The sequence below is a fragment of the Clinocottus analis genome, unplaced genomic scaffold (assembly GCF_023055335.1).
Source record: "Clinocottus analis isolate CAN_PGR_092001 unplaced genomic scaffold, fCliAna1.0.p SCAF_6, whole genome shotgun sequence".
Classification (NCBI taxonomy): domain Eukaryota; kingdom Metazoa; phylum Chordata; class Actinopteri; order Perciformes; family Cottidae; genus Clinocottus; species Clinocottus analis.
The window spans coordinates 6,135,623-6,162,279 of NW_027176218.1; the positions used below are offsets into that span (position 1 = coordinate 6,135,623).

Consider the following 26,657-nt stretch of genomic DNA (forward strand, 5'->3'; position numbering starts at 1 on the left):
TTGTTCTCGTCTTGCAAAATAGATGTGATAAGAAACTTTACAATGTCAAGTATAAAATATATTGGCTTCCTAATGTCCCATTTTAGTGTTGACATGGCAATAGTCCCTTATTTAGGTTACACATTTACTAAAGCACTCTACTAAAATCCTCTGTTTCTGTTTGGGATCATTTTATTTGGCACAGACGTCACTGCTGTTGGCAATCTGTAACTAACATTTGAATTTTTGGTGCCGCTCCTGCTAAATGTCAATTTTTGTTTGGTTCAGTTTTGTCCTTCAGGAGTACAAAAATGACTTCTCTCTTTTTCCTCATTAAAGACCATTGCCTTAAATCAGCCAGCAGCTATGTGGCAACCTGGAAATGATCACATGAAAAAGTCATGGAGTAGATCCCTCCCGTTTTTCGTCATGGGGCGGGTGACGTGCGGTATAGAGCTCCGTCATCGTGGGGTTGGTGTTTTGATCCCCGGTTCAACGTGTCAGTCATTGAGCCAAGACGCAAAAAAAAAAAATGTAGGCTACTTTTGACAAAGTCTTTGTCTGCCAAATGAATGTCATATAATGTAATGTAGACATCCTAAATGTGACATCTGGGCTGCGTTTAGTAAAAGCATTCAATACCTGTAAAACTGACTGCTACTTCCTCCTCTCGACCTACAATGGAGACATGGAGAATTTTACAGCAAAAAAAAAAAAAACTTTATTTACTTTCTCCAGTGAGTAATCTCTCCGTCTAGAGAAAGCTGCTCCACACTTTGGAAAGCATTTCAGACGATAAATATGTATCGTCTAGTCCTGAACCTGAAGCGATTCCCTTTAGGGGCCTGCGCCCTGCGTTTGGTTAATCTTGTTTGCCCCTCAGCTTGGTACATGCTCCTCTATGTTCAAGCTAAAACCACAAGCTCCGAGGCACTATCAAAGACAAACAAAACAAATCTTTATCGAGCCCCATTTCCATAATGCAGGTTCTTTTTTGAATATCCCCCTGTGTGGGTTTTCCACAGTTACAAGTCTGAACAAATTCAAGCCCGTCTATTCTACTGCGCTCAAGTCCTCCGCTCTGTTTGATTAGGGCCACACACAGGAGGTCCACTGCCACGGTGTTTTCTTTACCTGGGCCCATAACTCTTAAAAACACACAAACACTTGGGTTGTAAATGACCTGTTCATCACACAGTGACAGGAGAGGTGATTCTGGACTCTTGGTGGGCCAGGTGTGCAGATCAGGACAGCTGTGCCGTGCCAAGACCTGTTGGCATGGCGACGCGGGACCATGGAAAGTTCTGGAATCTGTCGCTGCTGGCAGGCCCGAGCGCCTGAACGGGACTGGTGTTGGCTTTGCCTCCAGCTGTTTCTTTACAGACATGCTGAACGCCAGCAACAGCCAGGGGCCAAGATCAGCCCAGAGAGTCTGGCCACACACAGGCCACTTACACACACACGCATAATGAATATATATATATATATATATATATATATATATATATATATATATATATATATATATATATATATATATATATATATACCACAGTTATACAAGCAAACAAACAAGTATTTTCTGCAATAAGCCTGTCACTGCCAGAGCAACAAAATGCAACAGATTTTCACACCATCCTTGTTTTATTCATATTCCCACACCATCGTTAACTAATGTATGTCTGTACATTTTATTTGCGGTATGGGCTTGTTTTTTATGCCACCCTTTTTGACCATGTTTGAATAAGTTTGTACTTCTATTCTATCAAGCTCATTTGTTTTATTAGTTTACTTGTTGCAGTATTGGCTCCCAGGTTATATAATCTTGTCCCTGTGAGGGAGTGTTTTATATATCATCTTAATACCTGCTTATTCTTATTTACATTTTGTTGATGCTTTTTTTCTCCCTTTTTGTGTTTTTATTCTTTAATAGTTATTGCTTTTCTTTGGTAAAATGTTTATTCAAATGCCCTTCATCCTTTTTTCTATAATTGTAAAGCACTTTGTGGCCCGCCTTTTTAAAGTGCTTTATAAATCAAATGCAACCTACTTTTTTTCCTGTTAAGTTTTTTTTTTTTTTTTTTGCTGTGGGGTGTTTGCTCTGTGTTTGGCCAGCAATTCAAAGGCGTGGAACCAGGTGCTGTGTTTGCTGTTGTAATAATCTAATCTATGATCACATAATGAACAATATGCTCCTCTGTGTACAGCTGTCTTGAAAAAAAAAACCTATAATAAACACATTAGTCGTGTGCCAATCAGCTTGGCAGCACTGAAAACATTCTTAGACAACTACTTTACAGATGTTATATTTTTTTCTTTGAAAACATATACAAAGCATACCCTTCCAGTTCTTAACTAATTATAATGTGACAATATTATACACAGTACTGGAATGTTCCCGCTGTAGCGCAGTACCATCAGTGGTGCTTGAACGTTTTGATTGAGGAATCTTTGAAGGTGGTGTCAGTGAATAATCGCTCTGTTGAAACGGCCCCACCACAGAAAAATAAACTTGCCATCTTTTGTTTTCCTTGTGTGGTCGCAGGTAATTCATTGAGTAAAGAGAAATGCGAGGGAATTCTTTCAAGGCTTTTGTTTGGTAATTCATTACGTTCTTAGGAGTGGGAAAAGTGGCTGCGGAAATTAAAATTTATTGAAATCTATTTCAGTGGTAAAGTTGGACGTGTTTCTTGGGGAATATAGGCCTTTTTTTTTAAACCTCGCACAGTGAGTTTTGGTCAATGAGGAGGTGAATTGCTTTTGTGGCTGTGCTCAGGAGGAGGAATGTGTAGACTTGCGGTCGGTGGAAACCTGCAGTTAGAGGAACTGGTCGTAATGGGAAGGTATAGACTGATGAAGTGGGCAGCAGGGCATCAAATTGACAATTTGACGGGATAATGGAGTATGACCGCACAAAAGGTGTCGCTCAAAACCATCATTGGTACGTAATGTAATGAAGAGCAAGAGTTACAACAAGGTTACAGGGAGAAATCCAGCATAGAAGAAGAAGATACCCTTTCTTCACTTACCGACATATCAGTTGTCCATAATGCATTGCAGCTGCAAGACTCGCTTCTGGTCTTGTTTTTGCGATCCAATCAGTCTTCAAAAGCCTTCAGTGCTGTTTTTTGCTCTTCAAAAAGACATCCACTCCAGACTTGATATAACTGATGCTATTTTATCTACGCTCATCTCTTTAGCAGGACCATTGTTGTTTTGAAGAAATAGTCGCTTCCCCATGTCGTCACACACACCTAAACCACGCCCTTAGCTGCCGGTAGCTCCTCAGAGGATGCTGATTGGTCTGTGGACTGGACACAAACGCATTACTTGAAGCCTGACGATATGGATGTTTGTGCGATTATGATCCTGTAATTCTTGTGTGATCTTGTGACATAGGCGAGGATCCAGCTGCTATCCGAAAGTAACCTCCGTATCAGATTCTGGCATATTTTAATGGGCCTGTATGGACTCAAAATAGGTTCCTTTTCTTACTGTACTCTACTGTGTTTAATCCACTTCGCTGCTCTCCTTAATGACCTGCAAGCCTTTCACTAGAAAATTGATTGATAATTCGTATGAGAATGTGAAGACTTATGTGATCACCCTTCATTGTCGGTTGACGCAAGTATTGGCAAAATTCACCACCAAGGCTGTTTTCAGTCAACGCAGAAGCTGCATTTGCTACAAGCCATTCATTATTTTTCCTCTAAGAAGTATGCAGATTTATAAGTTAGGCCATTTCTTTAAGTTGACTTATAACAACTTGTACAGCAGCATTAATCTCATTCACACTTGTTACCATTTTCGTAGAAAGGTTTCTTGCCCCTTTTTTTTCTGGCTCTGGCACATGAAGGTGACGACGCCATTCTCAATCCCGCCTGCAAAGCTTTTATTGGCTCAGAGCCATCGATGAACACAACACCAGACCTTTTAGAATTTCTGAAAAAAAACTGTAGACAGCCATTCAGAGGGAAACTGTTTTGCTGCTTCTCTCCCATGCATGGTATCACCAGTAGGTTTCGGGTGTGCAAAGTTTCACTTAAATCTCTGTGCATCGTCCAGCAGCGCAATAGCCTTCTGAGATGAAGTATGACCTGACTGACTAAAAGACTTCCGCTTTGCTGTCCCTCTCACTAGGCACAGAGTAGGTGGATATGGTTAGCAGCAGTCATAACAAGCATTTCTCAAAATGAGCTTCATCTGATGACAACCTCGGACATATTGAATGCCCGACGGTGTTTTTCCAGTGGAAGTCTCTGATGATGCTGTCCAACAAAGACTTTTCTCTTTAACTGTATAGAGAGAGGAAATAGAAAAAACATGTTTTTGGAAATGGAGCAGACATCATGCGGGAGAGCAATGTTTTCAGCATCTCGCACACAGCCGGACACGCACAGCTTCCTCAAGCTGCTACAAAACTTTTCACCAAATCCACCCTAAATCATTATGTTGTCACTTCAATTTCAGTCTCACATATGGCATTATATGTCTTAATGCATGTGGTTACTACACTTATTGCTTCACCAGAGTGTGTCCATCAACTCTGAAAGCTTCACCAATAAACTAATTTCCATTTACTGTCTACTGCTGATGTTGTAAGTAAATCTTTGCTTTCCATATCTGTGGTGACTGCCAGCACTCACCCAACCCACCCATCTGGTCTCATTTTGACACCCGAGGTTGCCATCTTGTAAGTCAGAAAAAGTAAGAGCTATAGAAAGGTGACAACAGTTTTCCCTCCTAGCTTTCCTCCCTGCACCACACTGAGTCTGACAAGCTGCCGAAAAATAGGACCGGGTCACATTTCAGCCTCAAAAGAATGTGCATGGGCTGTGAGTAACCCTGTGGTCTCCCTTGGCATGTTTGGTCTGGCTCTTCATTATATCATGTAGTGTGCCATTGAGGACCGAGGGCATGAACACCAAAGAGAAGTGCCGAGGGCGTTCCTTCTTTGGACCAAAATTGACGCCAAAACCTAATAGTAGCACTGTAATCAGTCTTCTCCCTAATATTAGCACCATGGCTTTTTTCTCCAGGGTGGCGGTTGGTGTGTTTGGCTCTGTACATCCTCTTTGACCTTAAATTCAGCCCTGTGGCTTTGTAAAGCAACTCTTGGCATAATCAGCAGTCGGCACATTAATACAATTCAGCATTAACCATATTTAAGATGGTTTTAAGTTAAGATGATCATACAAGCGATCGCAAAAACATCCTCAACATATATAAATCCTTCTTAAAAAACAAGCAGGTTACTGAGTTGATCCACTACGGTCCTCGGCATGTAAGATGTATTAACTTCTTGAGCTATTTTTGCCACATGGTTTCATCATTGAACTCTCACGGAAACTGGTATTTTATCAAAACCAGAAGTGTTGGCGATGGCGGGCTGAAGCAGGCAGAAAGAGTCCAGTTACACAGAGGAATAAGTTACGCGTCCCAAAAGGACTGGACATGAACTTTAAGATAACTTGGTCAGTGCACATCAAGTCATGGTTGATATTTAATATCACCCCCACTGGCAATTGTTGCACCTCTCACACTGCAGCATTGCCTTCAATCACACCTGTGCTGAATTTGCAGGGAAACTCACTCGAAAGAGAAGAGCTTGTCAATTAAACTAGAAGCCGATCTGTGGTCAATCAAACCACCCAGTATGCGCTCTCACTGTGAATTAAAATTAAAATTGATATCCCCAGCAAGGCCAATGTTTTTGTTCTGCCACTAAATGTCGGCGATTTATCATTCAAACATCCCAGGGTTTTGTGTAGGTCCTTTTGGACCTCAGGTTCAGTGGGTTTGATGCTCAGCCAGGGACAATATCGAATCCATGCCAAGAGTCCAAGCTGTGAACGCTTGTCTGAGAGTTACCGTAAATCCTTCTGCTCGCACCACTAAGAAGCTCAGAAAGCCGCAGCCCTGCTATTTGCCACCCCTGTGGTCCTTACAGGTAGCCACTGAGACTCCCCAAATTATGATCTTTGTGTATAGGGGAGCAATGCAAGAACAGAGCTCAATGGATAAAGGCCTACCTGTTGCCTCTTATTTTCCTCCGTGGATAAGGACCGGGGCTGTCAGTTTTCCTCTGCGTTGATTAATCTGGCACTTTATTGGATATGATCCTGATGATTAATGGCATATTATCCTGGAAAGGTTGCCCTTCTGATAAAAACATTGAGATTTCAGATATTTCCTGATTGAACCTGATATCTGTGGCTGTTATTCCTCAACTATTGAATGTGATATATACATAATTCCATCTGCACAATTAACCATTTACGCTCACTCACCTCATTGTAGAAATTACATTAGTTTATGTTTGGTCTAATGCCCTTATTGCTTAATTTAATTAATATTCATTCCTTTTAAACTTATGAAATATTAATTGAAGGACATGTTGCTGTGCAGAGAAATCCCAACAAACTTTTGTTCCCACATAATAGAAACTCCAGGGAGCATGTCTTCTAATGTAATTACAGTAATTTAAGTGTAATCATTATTTTATTTTCCGTTTTCCCTTAATTGAAAGTTAAACCTTTCCCATCTTTTAAATATAAAAGGTCAAATCATATTCATCACAGCCTCGACAGTGGGTCATTTATGTTAGAGATCCTCTGTCCCGATAGATCTTACTTGCAAATTCACCATGAAAAAGCATAATGCCAGTAAACATGATAATGTTCTTAATTTAGACTTATTTTTTTCCAGATGGAAAATGGTCCGTCAGAGGGGTCTAGAGGGTGAAGTCCAACACTGCCCCCACCAGGAGTTCCCAGCAGGGTTCTGGGATCACACATCAAGGTCTGTCGCTGGCCCTCGACCCCTGCCGAGGCCTCTGTGATGGGGAGGAGCCAAGATTGAGTGGGCCGAAGGAGACAACACACCATAGCTGTGTGCAACTGCACAGTGAGTCCTTTCGCGCGTTGCCATGCTGTAGCTGACCGCAGGATTGCAGTGTTTACTTAAGAGCCGGTGCATAAGAGAAAGGCGGACCACCGGCAGTCACCACCCGTCGGGCCCAGGGCAGGACCTGGGGCTCATCTTTGTTTGAAATGGCTCTGGAACCTGCCACCTCCCACCGGGCTGGCCTATATTTAGCAACAAACTGAAAAACCTCTTCATTCTTAAAAAGCTGTTTAGGTTTCCATTGAGAAGGAGGTTTAGAGAAGGACTGGTGGTGATGCTGTACTTCTGCGGTCTGAGAGGTGCTTCTCTTTGCTCTGGACTCACCTGTACAAGATATTTATGTTTTCAACTTACTGAGGGTGGAAATGGTCCCGCTCCGAAGGACAGCAAAGTAAAATGTGGGAAAATAAGACCTGGGATCCCCAATAAGAGTCATTGCTAGGAAGAAGAAGGTGTTAAAATCAGGATGTGAAAAGAAAAACATACAAACACATGACATGCATCTTATTTTCTTAACCTAGATATAAATTGATACTGATACTTTCTTCTGATCCTTTGACAATAATTAACATAGAAAGTGACTATACTGAGACTTTAATTCTGATATGGTGCTAAAAGACGATCATAATTAAATGTGAAAACAACTCAATAATTAGCTAAATGAGATCAAATTGGATTGCACTACAGGGCACATACTTTATGTATGCAGGCGTAGACAGAAAACAGGCTCCCTTTAATAGTCAAAACTTGCCCATTCAGAAATCAACAACTAAATAATGTGATTTTGTTAATGTGATTTTGTTAATCGTGCTTTTTTTTAATCAGAAGGGATATCTGTCCTAAATTCAGGTGTCTACTTTCTTGGTTCTCAAACTTTTCTTTTCAGAATTTAAATGTTTGATATTTGACTATTTAGTTCAAATGCAAAAAAATCAGGATGAAGATCTTCTGACTCTTGTCTTTTTCTGTTTGCGTGCTGTTCTCGACTTCTCATTGAACTCTGGAGGAGGGCAAATCGAAGAAAGGACATGCGTATTCCATGTTTTCATTTGCCCTCATATATTCCTGAATCGTGAAACAATCACTCTTTTCATGCCCATGGTTTCATTCAGTGGGTGGCGGGAGCACAACTATGATTGAGGATGAGGGAGCTGGGTGATTTTTTTTCCAAGGTGAGCACCTCATGGGAGATGACTGCTTGCTGCCATTAGTTTAAGTGCAGGAGTGTCAGTTAACCCGACACTGGCACCAGCAATACTTAATGCCAGATGGAGGGAGCTGTCCTTGAAGTCGTAACAAGCAGGCACAGAGAAACAAGCGTGTATTCAGTGTGGGAGAACATAGAAAAAATTGATAACTTAGCAAGGTTACCACAAAGTGTACGTTAAATCCCACATAGGAAAGGGAGGGATAAAGGAGATGGAAGGGGGTAGGGAGGGGCAAAAGTCCAAAGTGGATAAAAACACAGTTTAGATGTTGCTGACTGTAATTTTTGATTGCGCTCAAAATATGCAGGAGTATAAAACAAAGCAGCGGTTGTCACGCTGAAGGGTTCAGCTGCTTAAGAGGTGTCAAATTATTGTACCTCAGCTGGATACATTGGTGTTGGAATCCAGGGGGTGAGGAAAGAGCCAAACCCAGCAGACTTTGGCACATTTGTCCTTCACCGCTGGCACGGATGAGCCACGCTGTGAGGCTTCAGAGCATCGATAGACCCCCGCCGTTTTACTACCCACAACTATGAGCTGCTGCGGGAGCCGAACCATGAAGACTACCTCCTGGAAGGACAGTAAACATGACGACAAGTGCTTTTTCCACATTGTGCACCTCCGAGTCCAATGACCAAATAGTTCTGATGTAGGTCCAGCTCAAGAGCAGTCTATTCAGGCAGCGAGGCACCATGAGGCCTACAAGATTCAGTTTCAAGATTGAATAAATAAGATCATATCAGCTTGAAGTACCAGGTTTTGGGAATGTGTCCTGGCTGCAGTAAAGACAGAGCTGAGAGCTATTACTTAAAATAACTCGACACCAGAAGGACCTCAAATCCACCAGTAAGGAAATTACAAACACAGTCATGTCAGTCTATGGAAGCACCTCACACAAAGGTCCCCAAAGGGCTCTCTTGTTGTCAGCTTTTATAAAATCCATTCCCTTTTCTTTTTTGGTACTTAATTGAAAATTGAGCTTGAGTCCTGCCAACGATTGCAATAAAATGCTGAATACACTGAGCTGTTGGCGTGTTCTCTGATCTGGCACTTGCACACAGGAGTGCTGCTGAGTCTCTGTTGATTGTCTACTTCTCATTCATTAGGTAGGGTTAATGCTGACGCTCCTGAACGGTGACTCCTCACTTGAGTGAGGGGCCTGTGAGCTCACAGCCCAGGCATCCTGGAAAGAGAGGAGACTGTCAAGGGGCATGGCGGTGTCACAACCGACACATCACAGGAGGCTTTTGAGAAGTCTTTGGCTCTTCCCATACTGGTCCGGTACCCGTGTTCAGCCATGCGTACAGAAAAACTAAGCAGAGGCAGGTCTGTTGAGAGCGTCAGCCAAGTTAAGCACGGAAATATGTCTTTCCTGTTAACTCAAGAGTCTGGCAGTCACCTGTGTGAGGTTGCCCTCTCTTTCAGTCGCGAGCCACTGGCCGTTCAGTTCAACCGCGTAAGCCACGTTAATTTTTTATTTTTTTTAAAAAGGCCAACCTAGTGATGAGCCATGAGTTAAGTCAAATATGTGGTCTTTGAAATTTTAAATTGTGTTTACAGAGTTATGACACTATATTGCATTACGTGTCATTGTCTCTCAACGAAGAAAATGTTCACTTTGCTGGTTGTGTTGGCTGAAACAAATGACCTGAAGTGTAGAGCTGCCATGAGGTCTTGAAAGCCCTGTCATGGCGGAGCCAGGTCTGCGCTCATGAACAGTGGATATGTTTCTGGTTAGGCAAGGCTGACGATTGTGTTTGGCGCAGAGCAGCTCACTAGCACATGCTCCCCTTAAACTGCATGACCTGTTTTTTTGGTAATTTGGGGGAAGCATGAACAAGCTAAAAAACACAACATTAATATTATATTATAAAGTTTATTTAGGAAACTTGTCAACGAACAGTTGCTTATTCAGGATTACAGAAATGGATCAACATTAGCATTCATTTGGGGTTTTGTCCAGAATTTTCTCACCTGCTGTTTTGTGTTAAACAGATAGTGTACAGTGTGTTTTTAGAGTTGCCTGTTGGGTTTTTAAATGACATCTCTGTGGAGAGTCAAATGATCAGGGCTGATTTGAACACATTTCTCATCCCCTAATAATCTGATCCATTGCTAATATTGAAATCATTGATAATAGCAGCTTTAACTAGGCACACAGGACCCATGATGTCCTGAAGTGTGAAGTGGAAAAAAGAGGTGCATCAGTGAAGCTCCTTTGCGTTGAAGTGCATTTGTAGTGGCAGAAGTAGCACTTTCAGTTGCTCAACAGATCAAATTTGTCTTGATCCTTTTTGTGTCAGTGCATTACATTTTGAGGAGATGGATGGTCTATGTTAAGTTTTCCTCTCAGTGATCCAACATGGCATCACATGGGTGCCTCACTGTGGAGACTCAGTAGAAATTCTTAATTCACTACATGGAAGTTCACACACAGTAATGTTTGCCTTAAGTTCAGTGAGGACACGAGCAAGTGTGTGTCTGCAGTCAATGGCCAAATAAAACGGGAAAAGCCCAAATCATAATAGTAATGCAAATATATGGAGGAGTACTTATGATACAAACAGGCAGGTGGCCAAATGGGCATCAACAAGGACCAAGGAGGGAGTCTCATTTTTCCTTCAGACTGAAATGTCTACAACTAAGCGTGTGTCCTTCAAGTAGAATTTGGATTGTCAACAGATGAAAATATACTGTGTGAGCACTACAAGATGGCTGTTCTTAGGCCAGGACACACAAATCTCAGCTTCTGTGAAATACGCTGCTGACACTACCTGCACCCTACCCTCCGTTATGCACAGGAAACTGCCCGAGACTTGATCTCAATTAGTTTGGCTCTGTGCTAAGATCCTCTCAGGATTAGAGATTGTTGTCATTAGTGCAGAAAAGTTTTGTTTTGGATGGTACAACAAAATTCTCTGCAAATGTAAACATCTTAAATGTGAATTTCAAACAAAACACACTTTTAGAAGAGAAATTATGAAATAAAACCAGCTAAATGTTTAGCTTTTGCGTAAATCTGGACCAAGTAACAGATGCATGCACATGAGGTGACAAGGGCTGTGATCTTTCGGTGTGCTGAAATGTCATAACTAGGTAGGTTATAACTAATTATGTGTTTTGTTATGTCAGTGGAATTGGATCAGACAACCTCTGGGTGGTAAAGGTTGACTTTTCCTAAGCTACTTTTGTGGTTGGCTCAATTGGGATTTAGAAATTTTTAAAATCCAAGATAAACTTGACCGAGGAGTCTGTCTTCGACATTTTTCTAAGTGATCAGAAATCCCCTTTTAGAACGTGAAAGCCGCTTTTTCCAAACACAACAACATTTAATAATTCAATCCAACTTTCTTTAAGTAATTGCACGCAGGCCTTTATTTTCACATAAATTGCTTCTTTTTTTTAATTAATAGTAGTTTTATTTGTCTGCTAGTTATATTTTTGCAATCTTCAGTCAAGAAATGTCGTCGATTACACTGACTGTTCGACATCACTTTGGAACGGTTCCATTTTCAATGAACTCATTCTGAAAAAGTGAATGTTGACGATTAAAGAGCGGGCTTTGATCATTTTTCAGGGGCCATGACTGTTATGCTTAAAGAGGCACTCTCTATGTTTCTTGGCTCACACCTTATTTTCTGTATAAATTACATACAAAGAAAGCTTAAGAGGTGTTTCTCAAGGGCTCAACATTTTTTATGCTTACACTCCATTGGCAAATGGACTATGGAAAAGCTGAACTGTACTTGAAGTGCTGTATTTTGTGTGGTTTGGAGCTGAGGTGGGGATCAATTGCTTGGTTTCTGCAGCAGCATCCCAGAAAGCCCCAGAGAGGCAGGTCTGAAGGACAGGTGGGGAGCCACACAGGGCCACCTCAAACCACTGTCCCCACGACGGGAAGAGAGAGGCCTCACCACAGTGTTAGAGACCAGCGTGCCCAGAGACCCAGGTGGTCAAACACTGCTATGTCTGTGCGCGAGTGTGTCGGACTGGAACTTGCATTATATTTATTGTTGATTCATCCATCAATTATTTGATTTAATTAATAATTTAGTCCACAAGCTGGCAAACAATACTGGATCTGCCTGGCTCCAGACCTCTTAATTGCCGTGCTCATCTTTTTAGTTCATTCAGTCTGATTATCAGGCCACGATAAAAATGTTCTAGTTAACGTCTTCAAATGTCTTTTTTCCTCCGAAAACAGTCTAAAATGTGTCTATTTTAAATTTGCAATAATATAAATAAGACAAATGCAGCAGATCCTCATATTGGAGAAGCTAGAAGCAGTTTGTGTGGGTTGAGGTGGACTGGAAGAAAGTGATTGAATCATCGTTTACTTTTCCGTTTCCGTTTATAATTTTACTATTGACATATATAAGTGTGTCTGACCACCTCTGTGTATCTAGCTGTTCCCAGGTCAAGGCCAAAAACAAATAGTGTGTGCTGATGCAGCCTTATTTTTGTTTCTTCAGCTTCCCTTGATTTTATTTTGTAGTTTGTACATGTATTTATTCTTCTCTCTCCTACAACCATAAATTTGCTGGCTTGATATTGCACATGAAACCTAAAATAAGACTAAACCCTTGTTTCTTTTGAATAATGTGGCTCGTGCTGCCCTCCTCTGTTACAGAGGCAGACTTCATCTCTATGACCGCCCATACTCAATGCCACACTATGTAACATGAAATCCATTGATGCAGCTGTAGTTATTGTTATTAACTGATGTCCGTAACAAACCATTAACGCATGAGTCAAAATGCCGGTGTATAAAGTAACAGCACTGCTAATAAATCGCCATTACATTGTGTTTTTAGTCACGCAATGCGAATACATTTCACTGTTTGAACTTGCGGATGTCTACGTATCAAAACAATAAGTTAAATTACGCCAATTATTTACAACAATAGTACAAGTATAGTCGGAAGGATTAAGGTGAAGTCATTATCTTTATCACGGGCCTGCTGTTTTCTTTGTGGCAGCAGGCCTTGCACGCGAGCCTGCCATTCATAGCCAGCCAATCAGAGCGCAGCATACTGGGCTCTGCCGTCCAATAGTGGTGCTGGTTGTTGATCGACCCTGTCGCGAGCGCGGACAGACAGAAGCAAGTGGACCGGTTTTGAAGCTAAGCTAATTCAACTACACTGCAGCGAGTTCATTTTGATTGTTTGCATTGGTTCCGTTTGCAGCGCACGCGCGTTTCTGTTTGCGAAAAATCTGAGCTTCCTGTGAACGATTCAGCCGGCGGGCTAAGAAGCAGTAAGGGGCATTTATTTTAGTAAATCGTGTCTGTGCCGCTAGCTGAATTGGCGCCAGTCGTGTTTGACAACAGCGCCATTCGGTCACGTTCCCGGTGTTGTTGTTTGTAGCTAGCGGCTGAGTGAGCGAGCTAATTTCCGTTAGCGGGAAAAAATTTAAAAAAAGAGGATAAAAAAGAACGTTATCGATAACTCAAATATAAAGTTAAAAATGGCAGATTTCCTCGAAGATCCGGCGGTTCTCACGAAAGAAAAGCTGAAGAATGAGCTCGCAGCCAACAATGTGCCGCTTCCCACCGGAGAGCACAAGAAAGAAGTGTATGTGCAGCTGTATCTGAAGAACTTAACCCCACTGAACGAGAAGAAGAGTCCGCCTGTAGACACCTTCTCCAGCGACGAGGAGCTGCCTGCACCCGTGGTGTCCAACAAAAGTCGATCTGGAAGAGTACGTTTAGTTTAAATGCTTTTTTTAATTCGTGAAAAGCTGCGTTGTGGTGTTGGGTGGTTGCTTGTGTGTGTGACGTTATTAATGGAACACGTGCACTTTTTGACTTGTGCGATATTTGTAACTTCAATCTTTCTGCAGAAAGCTACCAAAAAGACAGACAAGCCTCGCTTGGAGGAAGTGGAGGTGACAGATCTCACTGATGAAGATTTAAAACAACAGCTGGAAAAACATGGCGTGGACACAGGGCCCATTGTCGGTGAGTTCTTTGAGGCATGTGTGAAAACTTCTCCAGCATGAGACATAAGATTAGGTTGGAGTGAAGATATTCAAAGGTGAAGATATTCAAAGATGCAGATAAATCCCATTAAGAAATAATTTATCAGCATTAATGATGTATTTAGCAAGAATCCTTTAAATTTGGTTTGTTTGTTTTGACCAGCTGTTAGACAAAAATATATATTTGTAAACAATAGTCCCTGAAGCATTGCTTTGTGTTTCTAAGTAAAATTAAAAACTTAAATTACTTAATTGATGAAAAAAATATAAATATGTAATTTATCTTATTTTGCCCCTCCCCCTCATTTCAGCCACCACCCGTAAGTTGTATGAGAAGAAGCTGCAGAAGCTTTTGGACCAGCCTGCAGCTGACCCTGAAGCTCCTACAGACGTCACAGCTCTCCCCAAGGCAGACAGTAACCAGAATGGCAACACCAATTCTGACCAGTACAGTGACAAGGAGGATGGTGAGCTCGGACCACATGTTGCCTTGGAGCTTTTTAAAGTTCACATTACTTGCCAAGTGCACATAACATGGTCTTAATATCTCAGTATGTTTTCTTCACTTAACTGAATGTTATCCAGATACGTTGATAAATCTGCTTCATGCAGCAGGTCCCTGGTTAATCGTTGGGAAAACACAGATTTGTGTACTGATGGCTTCATGTTTCACTGCTGTGTTAACACTACATGTGTTTTTTCAGAGGAGATTGCTGCCCCTGAACCAGAGCCAGTTCCTGTAGTAGAGAGGCCTGTGAGGAGCAGAGGGAAAACTCCAGTTACCACCCGAACCAGCAGCAGCAGACGACAAGTCAAGGTGAGGCACATTTTGCCATTTGCAACCTCTGATATAAGAGTATATTTTAAGTTCGTATTTAAAAACTTTTTTTTTTAATGAAACTGACAGGTGGTGGAGGAAATTATTACTGAAGAAACTGTAAAGAAGGCCAGCGAGAGTGTTGTTGAAGATATTCTTGCCAATGAAATAAACACACCAACAGGCATGAGGTAATGGGCACATGAAACATACAAAATCTGAATCAAAATGTCAAAACCGTGGATCTTGGATTTAGATATATGTTTGTGTCAAGCCTTGAGTTTGCTTTTTTCTTTCCCTGATCAGTGCGACCTGCAGGCGTCCGATCCGAGGGGCAGCTGGTCGGCCATTAAAAACAAGTGAATACTGGCTGGATGAGTCCCGTTTGCAGCAGAGCGTCCGCACTGAGACCCGGTCCTTCTCTGAGTCTTTCTCCCGAGGGGCCAGCACCAGTGTCTCAAGCAAAGCGCCAGCCCGACGAGGTTTCCTGTCTATGTTATTCAAGCTCCTGCTCCTCGTTGTGGTGGGTGGTTCTCTCTTTTATGCCTACCAGAACCTGGATGCCGACTGCGTCAAGACCCTCAAAGGCCTCCTGGACAGCGTCATCGCCCCCCTCCAGGGTGTCGCGAACAACGCAGCCACCTACCTGGGCATCAGCAGCAGCGGTGCTACAAAGAGCGCCGGTAAGTAAAGACCCTCAGCAGTCTCTCCCCTTGCCCACGCCACCTCCCTGCCACAGCACAGCCCACCACAACTCAAGCAGCAAACTTGGCTCCCCTCTTCTTTTTACCCACACGTTGGACAAAGGTTACAGATTTAATTGGAACACTGAACTTTCTCCTCTCTGGACTTTGGCTTTCCTCCCACCACAAGAGGAAACAGTAGCTTCGGGATAACACTGTTTTGTGGCAGTCAGAAGAGACTCCTTTTATTGTTTATTTTAATCTGTGAATTGTTTGTCTTTGTGTGTATTTAACCCTTGTGTGTAGAAACATGTGCAGAATGGAGAGGCCAGTTTGTCCATGCATGATTGTAGTTTTTGATGGTCATACTGTAGTTTCTAACTCTCTGTGCCAGGTGTTTTTTTCTGATGGTGAAGTGCCTGGACACTCTTAGCACGTAGTGCCCTCCCATTTTAAGCACAAAGCAGTGCTACTACTAATACCAGAATGTTAGATGTGTTTCTGTACAAAATTCAAAATTTGCTCTGTAGCCATAGTTAGGTAGAGTGATTTCATTATTTTTATGGTGCTCAGGTCGATTCAGCTCAAACCTTTTAATGTGGTCCGTGCTGGGAGGAGACACGCAGTGTAATCAGGTCGCATCACTGCATGAGGAAAATCCGCCCACGTTCAGGTCGAGGTATAAAAATGTTTTCAATGGCTGTTGATCACCGCTCGAGTCATTGTTAACGGGGCTCTATGACTAAAATCATGATTCTGTGTATTGTCATCCCCATTTTTACTGTGACAGGTTTGAGGAAGAATATTTACCTTTGGGATCTCATCAATGTCTTCATCAATTTACAAACAAAATTGTAAATGAAACTCTTTTACTTTTTGATTATCTTCCCCTTATTTTAAGATTTATCCTCAAGGAAACTAAAATTGCAGCGTTTGATCATGGATTATTGATTTTTCAGTCCTGGCAGTGTGTCTATTTGAGTTTACATGCTTTGGGTTTTTGTGCTCTGCTGTGCTTTTTTCCCGTTTTTATTAGTTTCCTGATCCTTCAGTCCTGTAAGCAGGATTGGCTGTTGCAGTGCACCCACATAGCCCGCCATACTGACTGCATGTGTCCAGACATGGAGAAAGTTAATATTTTTGGGACAGTTAATGAAGTTATTCTCTTCAGAGCTCTTTGACTGCTTCTGCCTGAGCAAATTACCACAATTAAGAGATGGTATGTTTCTGTTTACTTGCTGGGAGAAAGGATTGATTCATTCACTAAAGGTGATGTGGGGAGGGGGGGAGGATTTCTAGGGCATCTTTGTTTCTATTTTGATATTTTTCTAAAATGGTATGTTCAACTTTTTATAGCGCATTTTAAGCTAACATTTGAAAGCAATATGTAATACGTGAAAGTGATACTGTATCTTAATTTGAACTTTGCAGACTTAACACAAATGAGTCATTAACAGGCAGCTCTCCCGCAATGGACAAAAATGACAGGGGTTATGTGGGTAAGGATTTTTTATTAGTTTATTTATGATAATGTAGGCAATGTATCATGAAATAAACATGGCTGTTACCATATTTTTCTCCTGTGTTCTGTAGTTTTCTTTGGTCAATACCAGTATTTCTGCACCATTTAACCATTTTATTGCAACACATTTACAATGCTAATAATATTCCCAAACAATTCCTACTTTTTAGGATTTTAGAAAAAGTTTTGCTTTTGACTTGAGTCACAATCATTATTAGGGAATGTGGGAAATTTCTATGTTTTTAAAGTGATGATTAGTAAAGGGAACATTTGGCACCTTTTTGTGGATGCCCAGTCGGTGTCGATGATCAATGTAATCAAGAAATTCAGTGCGCATTACTTTTCAGTTTATTTTGTATTGCCCAAAATTACAAATTCGCAGCCAGATTACACACTCCCTAAAATAATCTGTTCTGAAACTGCTCAGAGGCAGCAGCTCCCCGGCTCTGAAGTCATGGAGTCATTCAAGTCATTTATGTTGAGCCAAAACACTGCAAAGGTCCTTCAACTGGACCGTAACCAGGGCAGAGAGGCTGTGAGGCAGGTGCTTATTTAAAAATCAAGATGTGTCACAGTGAGTATGAAAAATACAGTCGGTATTTTCTTTATTTGAGTTGGCACAAAAGACATAATTATACCTATGAAGTGATTTGTGGGGATTTGTCTCCCTATATACAAGCTTTCTCTTTCTTTCCCATAACTTTGTGGTGTTGGTGACTGTGCACCAGCTGCTTGAGGTGACCCTTGGAGTGCCAAACTGAGACTTTGCAGGGGATGGAGAGGCTTAGTCAATTAAATCCAGTAGGCTGCAGCCTGACGACACAACAGGAAGAGGAGCAGGCACTCAGCACAGCACACCAGGGTTGAGACGTGTTGAAATAAGGACGAGAACTTGCGAAGTGACTGGACCCTCAAGACAACAGGTAAACGGCCATGATTTCCTTTATCTGGAACTTTTTAATATCTGCAAGAGGCACACAGATCTAGATTGAATTTTGGTTTGAATTTATCCAATGTCTGGGGAAAGTTCTGCTATCCAAACTTTAACATGTGTTTTGTATGTAACCTCTTCCTTTATGTATCTCGTGTGCAGATTTTTGAGTTCTTCAGACTTTTTTTCGAATTAATGACATGTATTTTAGTATTGTGTTTATCCACCATGTAAGTTGGTCTTTACTAACTGTGACAGCTTCCAGTTGGACTGTTTATCTACAGGTACACTGAAAGGCACTGTCACTGTTTTAAAATCAAGAAATGTATTCTAAAGATAAAGTGATTAACAGTAATTTAGGAATAGCTTCTTCTTGAGGAGTGAGTAGTTTGTTGCCTTCATGTAGTTTTATCTGGGTCCTTGTGGTCCAAGTCATTACTCAGGTCAGTGGAAGGGATGTTATTACGTGGTGCAACACAACTATCAAAGTTAAATGTTTTACTCAATGTATTATCCTTACAGTCTAAATGAAGTTGACTGTTGTAGTTCCTAATGTGTCGTTTGGTTACTGCATTGTGTTCAGGTTCAAGGTAGACTTAACCTTGTTGCTCCACAACAGCCAAATTAGCTGATGATACTTTGGTTCCTCGATAATTCAGGGACCAAACCACGTTTTTATTTGGCATAATTTAAAGTCATGAAACCTACTGTCCCCACTATGACTTGCAGGCTGAACCACCTCGATGCCCACTCCTGTTGACATACTTTGAGTGCACACCGCTTTCTCTTGGTAATCCAGTTCATTCAAGGCCAATGAATGGACAGTTTAGTCGTGCACTTTCAATGGGGCTTTCATCCTACTTCAGAGATGTCAAATAATGAGCGAGAGCTAATCTTTGCACATGTGCATTGTCGTTCACAATAACATGATTTACTGAATTTTAAGCAGTAATCTCATGCACAGCCTGCAGTTGGAGTGTTTCTTGTATTATAGTGTCAACAATTTGCAGAATAAATGTGTTACAAATTCAGTGGCAGCAACATCATACATAATTCAGTTTTCTGCATGTTGTTACTAAACAGTGGCAATAATATAGCCCTATTAATGGGGACTAAGGATAATGTAATATATCGCATGTATCCAGAGAGTAATTTAGTAAAATCTGTGAACTACTACTTCCACTGTTTCTGACTAATTGTTCTTTAAAGGTGTTTTATTCTATGCAAGATGAATGTTCATCTGTAGTTCAGGTGCAGCAGATGGCGGCAGCGTTAAGGGATTACAGTAACTCCTTTAACAGTATGCGGTCAGTCAGTCAAGTTTGGCATCCGATTATAGTCCTCCGTCCTCCATTTGGGCGGGCGGGAGGGAGGGGAGGAGGGAGAGGAGAGGAGCCGGCTCTGAGTCACATGTGCTCTGAGCTCCCTCTGCAGCTGACCGGATACCTGCCTCGATTGTCTGCACAAATAGTAACTGTGGATGAACGCAGCTCTGTGGGAACACACCTTAAGTAGCCGTTCACTTTGCCATGCTGATTACATGTTGGTATTTATACCTCGCAGCTCGGAGCCTCGCCAAACAATGCAAGTATTGCTCATATTTATGTATCTGGCTGCTTGTCATTTCAAGGTTAAACTCTGCGTCAAGATTCTTTTTTTTAAATGTATATAGATGACAGAGAAGACACGCTTCTATTAGTGTTACTGTGATACATGTCTGGCTTCATTTTTAATCCCTCTTCACTCAAAATATAAAATGTGACATCCTGAATACAGTATTCATGAAGTTTGAGCATGCAGCTTTCTGGATGCAGGACCGTCTCCCGCCATTGTGTCCGTGCACAGCGTCAACATGTTTTCTGACCCATCTTAACTTCACTCTCCTCAGCCCTGAACATGGCCTCAATTCTGCAGAAGCTGATGACCCCGCTGTTCAGTGGTCCTCCTGAGCCCCCCAGGAATAAAGTGACAGTGGTGGGCGTGGGCCAGGTTGGCATGGCCTGTGCTATCAGCATCCTGCTCAGGGTAAGAGCTCCACTGGTCTTGCTTCCTATTACCTGCTGCTGTCACAGGACGGGGTAATACCCAGGGTTCCTGCAGACTGACACCGGATTATTACTCTGATCTTTCACTGTCCTTGTTCAGGTGGGGGTCACAATGAAATACAAATGTATTCATCACCAAAAGAGGCGGCTTTAGCTTAGTGTGTAGAGTGATCATCCCCTCAGAAGGTTGGCGGTTTTGATCCCAGCTTCCTACTGTCTGTATGTTGAAGTGTCCTCGAGCAAAACACTGAAATACTTTTATGTGTATGACCATTTGAATAAAGAAAGAATTACTTTCTGCTAAAACAACTGAAATTGCTGCACAGCAGTAATGGCAGTAATCTGACCTTAATGATGGACTCCCCACTGAGACGTTGTACTGTATGCATAGCTGGTAAATATAGATTTATATTTATTCACTAGAAATATAATTGAGTGTCTTATTTGTAAAAGTGGTCTAAAAAAGCCAAAGCAACTTATTGTGGTCAGATGGGAGATCATATATGCAGAAAATAGTTTTTTATATGCCCAATGGTATGCTACAATATTGTGTCCCTGAAACAAACACCTGAACTTATATGTCAAGGTTATTTCAACTGGGAACTCCAACTGCAGAAAATGAACATTGGTGTATTGTTGCCTGATGTGTGCAGGAGCTGGCTGATGAACTGGCCCTAGTGGACGTGATGGAGGACAAGCTGAAAGGAGAGATGATGGACCTGCAGCACGGCAGCCTCTTCCTCAAAACCCACAAAATAGTCGCAGACAAAGGCAAGTTTACGCCTCAGACATTGTGGTGTGCAGCCGACTGGCAAGCATTTTGTCCTTACAGGCAACAAAAAAACCATGATTTTTTTTTTTTTACCAGCTCTGTTGAAATTTGAATCTTTATTTATCGATACCTGAGCATAGAGACCCTGAACCACGATGACAAATCTACTACTCCTTTTATCAGACTACTCCGTGACAGCGAACTCCCGCATCGTGGTGGTGACAGCTGGAGTCCGTCAGCAGGAAGGAGAGAGCCGGCTGAACCTCGTCCAGCGAAACGTCAACATCTTCAAACACATTGTCCCTCAGATCGTCAGATACAGCCCCGACTGCACCATCATCGTGGTTTCCAACCCAGGTACTCTCCAATGCGCACTCCTCCATTCAATTGTTTCTCTCCTACACACAGCATGCACACTCTAATAATGACGACAACGCCCCCTAACAGTCGATGTGCTGACTTATGTCACCTGGAAACTGAGCGGCCTTCCCCAGAACCGCGTCATCGGCAGCGGCACCAACTTGGATTCGGCGCGCTTTCGCTTCCTGATGGCCGAAAAACTGGGAATCCACGCCAGCAGCTTCAACGGCTGGATCCTGGGAGAGCATGGAGACACCAGTGGTGAGGATCAGTTGGATTTCTGAATGATTTTCTGAAACGATCATGCAGACCGTGCTGTGGGGAGCATGTGCACAAAGGTCAATGGCGTCCACATGTGTCTCTAGTGCCCGTGTGGAGCGGAACAAACGTGGCGGGAGTCAACCTGCAGACGTTGAACCCGGACATCGGCACCGACTGTGACGAAGAGAACTGGATGGAAACGCACAAGATGGTGGTGGACAGGTGGGCCGCAGTTCCTTGAATGATAGGTATTTTTAGAAATGAGTCATAATTCCATCTTGTAACACCTCTCCATGTAATCATACTCAACACTCTTCTCACATCTAAATAAATAAAACACAAACATTTTTATCAAGACCTTGAATAAACATCATTTTAAATGTATAGATTTTTTTAGCATGTTTTTTTCTTCTTTTAGGGTCGTATATATAATAATTTCTTTAAATGTTATACCACATTAGTTAAACGTTGTTATCTAAATTTAATACTAGTACTATAATAATGGTCACATATCAAAACAGACGTGATAACGAATGATTCATTTGATCCATATTGCCCTCAATTGTCACTTGTTTAAATTAACATCGTATTGGTAAGAAAATAGAAGAGTGTAAAAGTGAGATCCTCTTATATTTGACAACAAGACAAAAGCCAAATCTCATGTCCCGACCTCTCAGTGCCTACGAGGTGATCAAACTGAAGGGTTACACCAACTGGGCCATCGGTCTGAGCGTAGCTGACCTCACAGAAAGCCTCATCAGGAACATGAACCGGATTCATCCGGTTTCCACCATGGTGAAGGTAAAGGAAACACACGCGTTCATTTTCACTGAAGACAGAACCTGAAGTACTTTTATTTTACTTCTTAGCATAAATATTATTCTTTTTTGCAAGGAATATCAGCTAAGATTGGTTTAATTGAGAAAAATAAGCTGGTTTAAAAGACTATTTTAAAGATAACTACTTATTTTAAATATAAATGGCGTTTTTGCTTGTTCAAGCTCACTTTTCTGAAATGTCTTTGAGCTCTCAGTGACAAACAGTGGAATATGTTTTCAGTGCAAAAGGCTTAGTTCAGTCAGCAGCATTTATTTTACACAGTATATAGTATAATATATTTCACTGGGTGTGACATCTGAGACGGGTGTGAAAAACAAATCCTGTAATAATCACTTTGAATTTGAATCCTTTGCCTTCAGGTTAAAGTTTTGGGTTTTTTGTCACTTCCAATTTGTTTTGTTCAGCCTTTTTAAAATCTAAACACAAGAATTCATATTCCTTCTAAATTTCCCGTTCGTGTTCGTGGTGTACAGGGCATGTACGGGATCAATGACGAGGTGTATCTGAGTCTGCCCTGCGTGCTGAACAGCCGAGGCGTGGCCAGCGTGGTCAACATGACCCTGACCGACGACGAGGTGGCCCAGCTGCAGGCCAGTGCCGACACACTGTGGGACATCCAGAAGGACCTGCAGGACGTCTAACTGAACAGCAGGGGGCAGTGTAGCCCTCCCCTCCTTACGTATTATCACTCTGCAGTCACTAAACACCACACAGCGCCACCTTCCACGCCTCCAACCCACAGCCCTCTGTAGATTCACAGGCGTACGGGGAGTTTGAGCCCGTCAGATTTAGCTGTAGGTGTCAGTTTGTGACATTAACGGAGTGAAATGCTGCTCTGACTCATTTGCCCATGGCTGTGTGGGACTGTGTGTGTCACTTTGGTGTGTAATAAAGCAAGTTTGTTGTTGCTTAATCAGTAAAGTGCATGTGTTTGGTTATTGCACTGAAAGATTTATTTTAAAGGTTACAATGACAATTTAAACAAATCATACAACAATGTTAAACCTCCAGAGTTGATTTTATGGGGACATTAATTAATTAACAGATAAAAGCTTTGGTTCAAATCTTTTTCCTGTATCCTGGAATAAAAGGTTTGATATGGTGGCTGCATAATATGAGGCCCTTTGTTGCACTGATAGGCAGTTATAGTTATGAAAACAAAGAAACAATCCACATATAATTTGGTATTTACTTCCACATTTATCGAATCTTCATTGTAAACAAACAAAATAAAGCCCCTTTAAAGCATGGTCTGTGAAAAACTCATTATTGTGCCAGATCCCTTGAATGACAAAATGTAAATGTTCAGCTGTGATTTCTCATGTGACCTCCTGTTTGTGTTACTCACATGGTGAACATCTTACATAGTCAGACATATACAAATGCACTTTTATTCTGATTTGTTAGTCTAAAAAACAGGATTAAAACTCTTCTCAGTTGGTGACCTTTGATTGACTCAGTCACAGCCAGTTCAGTCTGTCATGTCCAATACATCCCACTGGGCCACCTCTCTGACAGTGATGATGAATGACTTAGTGATGTTTAGCACGGTGTTAATCACTGTGTGGCGTGAATTACTAAATTGTTGCCCCGAGCTGACCCTGACTTCTTTTTTGTCGTTCTCAATAGATAAATTGTACGACTGTGAAAGGAAATCCCTCCATGTTGAACACGGCACACCGACAAGGCAAGGGAATTTTATTTATTTAGCACGTTTGTAAACTTCAACAGCGACAAGTAACACGGATAAGAAAACATAATGAATATAAGAATGTAACAAGACAAGAAAAGAAAAAAACATCTTTAAACATATTTAAAACTCAGATCTTGTTCATCCTGGGAACGCTCTGCGTTACCTCCACCTGAGGAAGAAAATATATTTGAAAAGATTTGGATATGAATCTTCAAATTGCTGTGTTGTTGGTCACTTTCAGGCGTTTACCTCGTTCAGCAGATCGTTGCAGAAGCTCCAGAAGAAGAGAAGTTAAAGATAGTTCAGGTCCATCCCTCCTCTGGCTGTGTGTCACTGCAGAGACACACAGTAAAGACATTTAATAAGTTAAAGTCCTATCAAACTGTCACAAAGTGGTACTTACAACCTTACAAATACTTCATAAATCAGTAAAATCGGTGCCCATTAACTAGAGCACCTTTTCTGCTCGATATTTAGAAGGCCAATTTATCAAGTCTGCAAGTATGAATGTCAATAGGTTGTTTAAAAAACGGTAATAAACCATCTTTAATGCATATAACAAGTTAATTAAGTCATTTATTAAATGTGACGAGATTTTTTTTTAGCCAAGGTTAAGTCAAAAGTTATTAAATTTGTAAACAATAATCTAGATCTGCAGTTCGAAATAGTGCATAATGAATGGATTGTGATTTGCTGCTAAATAACACAGTCAGCACCAGCCTGAGAGACTTTTCTCAACATGAAAACTCAGAAGTCGTTCTCAGTATCGGCTTGTGTCATTTATTTACCAGGTCATTAGTTATAAGTTGTAAACCCTTTATAATGTGTCACTTTTTAGAAAGTGGAACAAGCCGAAAAATGAACACTGCACCAATGCATACATGCTATTTTTTTTATTGATTTTTCCAATTAGCTGCAGGGCATCACATACTACACTCACCTATGTTTAGAGTGTCCCCTTCCTCTCTGCTGGTGCGCCGCAACACTGAGCGGTGTCCTTCTGTAAAAAGAAATCAACGTTCAACATAGTTTTCTCTGAAGTTGACAGAACAGCTCAAAACCAAACAATTTGAGAGTATTAAATCTCCTCTGCAAATTCTTACGTGCTCCTTTTAGGTATAAGATGGCTTGAGGAGTCCAGTTCCTCCGCTGAAACATGATGCAGAAGATCATAGTTTATCTCTTTATATTTCTTCATGTGTTTGTCTGAATTTGGGTCAAAGAGAAACTAAATCTAACTTCACACCCACCTGTGGTTCTCCCCAACACTGAGCGACCAATGTCACCACAAGAAACGTGACTATTAGAGACATTGTTCAACTCTGTAATGACATTTAGTATGATTATAAATAAAACAAATAGAAAACACCAGTAGAAGTTCTGATAGGAGTATAGCTCTACAACCACAAAACCATTTTATAAATGCTATTATTACAAGCAGATACAATGATATCTTAAATGTTTATTAATACACTGTATTTGTCAACAATTAAACTATACCAAAAAAGATTTGAATCTCATGAAGACATTCATATTATGTATTGAAATGTATTTGACAATATTGCCACTTATCTGTTTACAGAGGACGTGTAAGCACATGAAAAAGTTATTTCTGCTCACATTTACGTTACATGCAATGCTAAAAGTAAAATATTACTGTTTAAAGTACGTTTTAATCATCAAAATATCTGGCTTCTCAGATATGTTAAGTCTGAGAAAAGTCAAATTGTGCAAACACAATCAACTAATAGTCCTATTATTAATACCAATAATCATAACAATAACATTATTAAAAAGAATATCTTACCGTGAACAGTATGTGTAGTGCTCTCCTGCAGGCTAAATACTTCTGTGGTATGATTTCCTCTGTCACTGCTACATTATAGACACGACAAGTCAAATCCCCTCATTCAATACGTCACTGATGAGGCCAAGTAGTGCCTCGATTGCGTCTCACGTCATGTTTCCATTGACGGGAGTGACAGGTGTTGATGAAACTGTCGGCGCTCGTTAAGTGCAGTCACACAGGCGAGATTTACACTTGTGAAAACGCTCGTGAGCAGCAGAGTCTCTTCACGAGGTCACCGCGTGATGACGACACGCGGGATTTTATGAATGAACGCTGACTTGGTGTCAGTAGAGACGGTGGGCGGAGACACCTGCATGGGGCCTCACAACAGTCCAGGTGCTGCACTTGTCCCTCACGTACTTTGTTGTTTCAGTGAGCTTTAGGGGTGCTGAGTGGGTCTTTACCTCTAGACAGAGCGGACTAGCTGTTCCCATATGCTAAACTAAGGTGACCAGCAGACATTTTGGTTCCAAGGTTTTCCATGGAGCCCTCGTTAATGTTATTAATTACACCTGCTGCATGCCTACAGTCCAAGGTGTTTAGGTTATGAATGTTAATTAACCGTTTTAAACACATTTAACAGCATGCTGTAAGTGTTTTATCATGTTTGTAATCATATTTTATGATTTATGATTATTGCAGATATACTATTTACAGTTACTTGGCCGAGTTTATGTTGGCAAATGTGTTAGATTTAAGACGTTTTCATACAGGAATCTAAATGTTGGATTTGAGAGAACATCACAGATAACCAAAAGTAATTCATGACGTATACTAATCCAAGGTAATTATACTCTCATTCATTATTCTGG

General features: G+C 41.3%; 3 protein-coding genes across 5 annotated transcripts; 2 read left to right on the forward strand and 1 right to left on the reverse strand.

Moving 5' to 3' along the window:
• The first annotated feature begins 13,183 nt into the window (after positions 1-13,183).
• tmpob (thymopoietin b) lies at positions 13,184-17,144 on the forward strand. Its single transcript, XM_068603996.1, has 6 exons — positions 13,184-13,793; positions 13,935-14,052; positions 14,384-14,539; positions 14,777-14,889; positions 14,980-15,080; positions 15,196-17,144. The coding sequence occupies exons 1-6, from the start codon at positions 13,560-13,562 to the stop codon at positions 15,578-15,580; spliced, it is 1,107 nt and encodes a 368-aa protein (XP_068460097.1). The 5' UTR covers positions 13,184-13,559; the 3' UTR covers positions 15,581-17,144.
• Positions 17,145-17,888: 744 nt separating this feature from the next.
• Positions 17,889-23,533, forward strand: ldhbb (lactate dehydrogenase Bb). Of its 3 annotated transcripts, none has more exons than XM_068602523.1 (8): positions 17,889-18,017; positions 19,914-20,050; positions 20,724-20,841; positions 21,026-21,199; positions 21,290-21,463; positions 21,568-21,685; positions 22,141-22,264; positions 22,777-23,533. In XM_068602523.1, exons 2-8 carry the CDS (start codon positions 19,922-19,924, stop codon positions 22,942-22,944), a joined length of 1,005 nt encoding a protein of 334 aa, XP_068458624.1. In that variant the 5' UTR covers positions 17,889-18,017; positions 19,914-19,921; the 3' UTR covers positions 22,945-23,533. The 3 variants fall into 3 exon arrangements, with proteins under 3 accessions (XP_068458624.1, XP_068458622.1, XP_068458623.1); XM_068602521.1 differs by lacking the exon at positions 17,889-18,017 and adding an exon at positions 19,458-19,609; XM_068602522.1 differs by lacking the exon at positions 17,889-18,017 and adding an exon at positions 19,537-19,613.
• A 573-nt stretch (positions 23,534-24,106) lies between these two features.
• Positions 24,107-25,309, reverse strand: LOC137803668 (spexin prohormone 1-like). The gene is made up of 5 exons (XM_068602370.1): positions 25,247-25,309; positions 25,100-25,145; positions 24,937-24,996; positions 24,246-24,329; positions 24,107-24,165 (listed from the first exon to the last, which is right to left on the reverse strand). Exons 1-5 carry the CDS (start codon positions 25,307-25,309, stop codon positions 24,107-24,109), a joined length of 312 nt encoding a protein of 103 aa, XP_068458471.1.
• Between the last annotated feature and the right edge of the window lie 1,348 nt (positions 25,310-26,657).